Source organism: Apis dorsata, unplaced genomic scaffold, assembly GCF_000469605.1.
Source record: "Apis dorsata unplaced genomic scaffold, Apis dorsata 1.3 scaffold_365, whole genome shotgun sequence".
NCBI lineage: Eukaryota > Metazoa > Arthropoda > Insecta > Hymenoptera > Apidae > Apis > Apis dorsata.
Genome location: NW_006263630.1, coordinates 1,247,314 through 1,253,349, shown reverse-complemented (window position 1 = coordinate 1,253,349; position 6,036 = coordinate 1,247,314). Strand labels below are relative to the sequence as shown.

The 6,036-nt window shown below is 41.4% G+C and overlaps 1 protein-coding gene across 1 annotated transcript in view; it reads right to left on the bottom strand.

The window, feature by feature from the left end:
* Window positions 1-6,036, bottom strand: part of LOC102673816 (discoidin domain-containing receptor 2-like) — a 123,829-nt gene that overhangs the window by 9,268 nt on the left and 108,525 nt on the right. The window contains exon 4 of the mRNA XM_006618675.2: window positions 5,668-5,899. Within this exon, the coding sequence (XP_006618738.1) occupies window positions 5,668-5,899 (232 nt within the window). The remainder of the gene's footprint in view (window positions 1-5,667; window positions 5,900-6,036) is intronic.

Below are 6,036 nucleotides of genomic sequence, written 5' to 3'. Positions count from 1 at the left end.
TCGCCGCGGGGACCAAAAGGCGACGAGGGCGAAAATACGACGGCATTTACGAGCCGTCGACTCGTCCACCACCGCGAGAAAAAGAAGAATAAGTAATCTCGATATTTATTCCGCGCGCGCCCACGCCTCCGCCCGAAAGACGTTTCCATCTCTCGTTCTTCGTTTTTAAGAGAGAGGGGCAAGGGGAAGTGAAGGGAGAAAAATTCGGTTCCAAATCCGTTTTAGCGGCACTTTCGCTCGTGGACAAATTCCAAGCCGGGACTATGGAGCAGAGATTGGTAGGGCGTGGCGCACCACCAACGCCCATTTTATGTTAATGTTTTCCGCGCCTCTTCGTCCCGAATCGTCAGCGGTCACCCGCCGAACAGAAGCCGCGTTGATGGCCCCGTGTCGTCGACAAAGATCGTGACGGATAAGCTGTCTGACGGTTTAATTAGACGGATATATTAGACGCGACGGGTGGTCCACCGAACGGGCCGAGAATTTTCCAAGATGTGCTCGCGAAACAAAAGTTTACGAATCGAGTGTGCTAAGTGAAAAAAAAAAAAAGGAGAAAGTTTTCGTCTCTTATCGCGTGGAACGATGTGGAAAAAGAAAAAATCATTGACAAATCGTGACATTGACGTCGCGTGAATTTCTAATATGAAATAATTATTTAAGTTTAAGTTTAATTAAGTTTAAAAAAGGACAGAAATTGATAATTTATAACGATTCAAATTAAAATAAATGTTTTAATTTGAAGATGTTGTAAAATTGAAATTTAAACGCTTCGCAATAAATTTACAGAATATTTCTCAACTATTGAAATATGACCGATCAATTATCGATTGTCTACATACGCGTATTTAATCTGTGAACGTTTAAAAAGAGGATTTAAAATTTGAAGCAATTATACATTTTATACATTTGAAAACGAATTTTGGCTCGATGGATCTGTTGTGTGGAATACGAGAGAGAAGATTCGATAATATTTTTATATTTTTCCAAACCTGATGAACTCCTCTCTCTCTCTCTATTTTTTTTCCTTTTCCTTTTCGATCCTCTTCTCTTCGTTAAGCGTAATGTTTATAGATAAGAGGGAGAGGTTAAAGCGCTTCGTTTCGACGAAGTCAAAATAGACTTATCAAAGTTCTTCTCCTGTGATCTTTATACAAACGTAAGTGTACTTACATTGAGAATATCTGGCTGGTTTGATATTAATTGCGGAAGATAAGAAGAAACTTGAAACGCGTGTGTGTACGTGTAAGAACGTCTTTGTTCCTTTCACGAAGATCTACAAGCCCGCATCAATATTTTCTAATATACAAGAGCTACAAATATTCAGACCTTTAATCCTATTAATCCTCAAACTCGAGATAATGCTTCTTGGTACATTGAGACGAGATAGAGTCGAAACTCTCTTTGTGACTCATTGCGAAAGAACTCGTTCCTGCTAACAATTTTTCACAGCCGTCTCTCGTCCTCTTCGAATGAACCTAGGCATTATACGTTGCAACCATATTATACCATTATTAATCCTAATATTAATAAGTTTAAAATCATCTTCTTCAACTTTCTTTCTCGAATTCCTTCACAATCCAGAACGATCATCCAGAAAACTTCAAACTTCAAAATTTATATACTGTGTCCCTGGAATAGAATAGAACGGGATATAGCGGCAAAATTACGATACAATAGTTACCGATTAGCTCATTGTCATTGCTAAAAGCCGAGGGGATTTTTTGCGCGAGAGGGACGACAACGAGATAATTTATACGAGGTATATCGCGCCAAATACGGTCGTTGAAAAATATTAGACGCGTCCCACTCGCCTTTTTCGCCTTCTTTTTTCTCTCCTTTCCCCCTCCCTCTCCCGACTGCGAAGCGGTCGGAGAGAAGCCGTTGACAACCGCACGCCACGTACCACCGAGGTTGGCTCGGTCCGCAGGCCGAGCTGTTACGAGAGATTATTCGTCGGATAAGCCGAGTGTCGTTGTGTAATTAAGCGGGGAACAGAGCCTCGCAGCGGGAAGGAGGAAGAAGAGAAAGAGACACGAATTTCTGCAGATTTATCCCCGCTAACCACGCGGTGTATTCGTTCGTTCGTTCGTTCGTTCGTTGGGTGGGCCGTTTCGTTTCGTTTCCGCTCGCCTGTAACCACCTCGTCCCTCTCCCTCTTTCTCTCGCGCCACTTTTTCCCACACGGTTCCACGAAGAATGGGCCATCGCCGATACGAGGGAATCTCGATTTCCTTTCGCTTTTTTCGACCGGTCCGCGAACGCCTCGGTCTCGGTTAATTAAATCGGTTTATGGCCGGGATTGGACGAAACAGGGAATCAGCGGGGGACCGGTCAACCTTTTCGACGACCCGGTAATTTATGAGCGATCATTGACGGAATGTAAATGTGAATGGAGAAAAAAGTTGATAAGAATGGAGATATTCGTTGGACTCGTTTAATCTTTATTAGCAAACAGCGCGATCGTGTTTTGTTCGTGTCGTCTTATTCTTCGTGAATCTTTTTTCTCTTTTTTTTAGAATATTTCGATCTCTCTATTATTTCTAGTTTCTATTCGTTTCTTGTCAATAAGTATATTTCGTTATTTTGAATAATTATTATTATTAATCAATTAGCATTTTCAATTAAATACGAAACGAAAAAGTTGTCATTACGATATTAAAAATATCAAAAGTTTTAATAGTATGATGGAGTAGGTGCATACATAATTCGTCTTATCGGTCTCTTGGCGATTCCTTGATCATCGATCGACACGAAAATACGATTACCACGGAACAAAGGATCGCTTTAACGTTAAATCTATTATTATTCGAGAGAATGGAAAAGTTGAAGGAACGAAACTTTCAACGCGGCAATTTTTCGTGCACTTTCACTTCCTTTTTTTCCAACGCCTTAACTGTTTAACAAGCGAAGGGAACTGCGTGCCGGCACAACTTCTTCTCCCTGGGAGAAATATTTTCGGTGGCGCGGGGTTATTTCGCCGCGGCATGTAAAATGGAATAAGGGCGGTTAAATTTCGACCTTCGTGCGATGCACACGGCTTGGGTTCGATCGAGGTGAGGCTATTCGAGCCAAACGCGCGTCCATGTAGGTGAGTCGAAATCGTCTGACCCGCGAGCAAGCAAGCACGCGACGACTTTCCCTTCCCTCGTTTTATTGATCCACCCTCCTATACAAATAAGCTCGAACCACCCTCTCCACGTATATACCAAAACTTCCAAGGAAATCCACCTCGACTGGACGTTCACCTCTTTCTCTTCCTTTTTTCCTTCTTTTTTATTTTTCCTTCCTTCCTTCTTTCCTTTCTTTCCTCCTTTCTTCGTCCCTTTCTTTTTTCGTTTCACCCTTCAACGCTGTTCTCACGGGAATCACGATCCTTCCACGCTCAGGTGGTAGTGTATAAATGTCCCTGTCGCGAATAAAACAAGAACACGCGGATCGAAAATAACGTTATCGTCGACAGGGCGAAATGACTTATATTGGTTCCCGCGTCGCTCTTCGGAACAAATATCACGAAATGGAGGAAGAAGTTGTTTGGGACGTTGCGCGTCGAGGCTCTCTTATTTTCCACCGATTTTTCCACGGACAATGACGAATCGTATTGAAAAACAATCTCGGACGCGATTCGTATATTCAATTTCTCCGATTCTTTTTTCTTAATTTTCAGCGGATTCCTTCGATAACTGTAATAAAATTATTATACGCAATTCGTCGAAGAATAACCCGTTGAAAAAGTAAAGTTAAAAATCTCGAATAAAGTTACTTTAAGTAATTACTTGTTAAAATGCTTAAATGATATTTATTCGTAGCTATTACGACGTCGCTTATAATCTCGGCCGTTTGACAATTATTCGCAATTATTATTATGTTTTGAACGATAAATTATCGAAATAAAATTCAAACTATTAAATTTTGCCCATCACTGCTCGATTTAATACGATGAATTATCATTAATATTCGAGGCAAATCTCTTTTTAATAATATGTTGTATCGTATACTTCATGACGAGCACAGCTTTTAATTTAATTTTCGTGAAATTTTTTTCGTACTCGACGAAGATAATTATCCATAAGCAGAAATATGGGCATTAAACCCATGAAAAAGTAACTAATTTCAAAATTCTCCAAACTTATATCCATTAAATAATTTTCATCCATTACTATTCATATCAAAGTATTTTTCCTTGAATAACGAATTTGATTACAACTAAACTTAATTTCCCTCCAGTCGTGCAATAAAAATTACGGATACTAAAAACTATATAAATATACGGAGACCCGTCTCGTTTTACCACACACACACACAGCAAAGTTATAACGCCCACGTCAACGGGCGGAATGCCTCGTACACGCGAGGGACAGTTCATTCATCGACGTCAACCCGCTCCTTCTCCGCTCCTCTCCGCTCCGCGAAATTCGCGGGATTCTCGGCCGAGTAACGAAGACCAATCCTGTGTATTCTCCGGAATAATAACAAATGGATCTCCATTGTTGGGTGTCGCTAATTAAAGTGGGTAGCGAATCTATTCCAGTCGAATCATCATCGAAGAAACTTGCCACTTTTCGAGCGAGAATCACCGTGATTCATCGTCTCGTTAACATCACTGGTTTGGTTTTTACCGGTCCGGATCCGCGCCGTGGACGACCGCCACAAATCATCCCCGATAATCCACGCTCTAAATTTAACCGCCGCGATTCCGCTTACGCGCGCGCGCGCAATTCTGCCGAATTGTCGCGACCTGTTAATCGAATTGTGAATTTATATAGTATCGTATGGAGTATCGACTGGAATTCTTGTTTTCTCTTACTCGAACTTGTTATATATTGTGAAATGTAAGATGAATAAAAGTGAGACTTGATTACGTTATATTAATTTTTGGATAAGGTCTTGTTTATTATATATCTTGATAATAACTTTTGATAAAGAAGAAAAAAGTGGAATTTTAATCGATCGATAATTAATCTAGTCTCGTGAAAGCGGTATCGATCGTTGACCGACCCCTTCTCCATCTTTCCTCGTAGAGGAAATCCTTCGAACGTTGCAGGGCATCGAGACGATATGAAATATCGTGTCCGAAGATGAACGGAATTCAGAACGCTGACAATAAGAGACTTTGCGTGATTGGTTTGACAGCGGACGTCATCCTGCTTTCGAAACCTAAACCTCCTACCTTCTAGACGTTGAACAGATCATGGATCATGGAGACAGAAACGATAAAGATACGCGCAATAATAAACGTTTGGACGTCTGATAGATAGACTCAACAATTCGTTCTCGTTAAAGGTAAACTGTTAACGAGATTAATAAGTATTTACGTCTGATACGGAAGATATCGTCGAAAGATATTCGATCGTTCTTTAAAATTAGAATTGAAAAAATTGTTGGCCACGCGACGCGTTTAGAAGGAAAAGTTGAAGGAAATGCGAAAAATTTTTCTTTAAAAAAGGGGAAAAAAAAACGAATCGATTGCAACTAATTTCCAACTTTCAACTTTTTTCGACGATCGTCTCGAAAAAAAAGAAGGGAGGGGAGGAAGAGAAAAGCTGTTTCTCGAGTTGGAGAGACACTTTCCTTTTCCCTTACTTTCCTACTTATAGTTTCTCCAGTAGAAAGCGCAATCGCGATCAATTATCGCGACACGTTTTGAAACGGCGCGATTTTAATACTCACCTCCTCGCCCCGCACGTCCCTGTACCGGACCCACTTGCCGAGCTTCGGCCTCCAATACTCGAGCATATACGCCTCCGAGTATTCGACACCTTGGCCGTTGCCAAAGCGGCCCTGAGTGCCCGTGGCGGTGATCATGTGGACCGTGTGAAGATCGATTTCCAACCACTCGCGTGGCTCTGTGGTGATCTGCAGCTTCGGGCACCAGGCACCTCCGTGGCTCTCTTGCTTCAGCCTGTAAACGGTAAATATTTACACTGAGATTACCGGTCTTCTTTATTTCTTCTCTCGTTTTTTTTTCTTTTCCTTTTTTTTTCACCCCCCTCTCTCCCCAGTTTTATCTCTCTGTTTCCACATTCCTGTTCCCTCGGA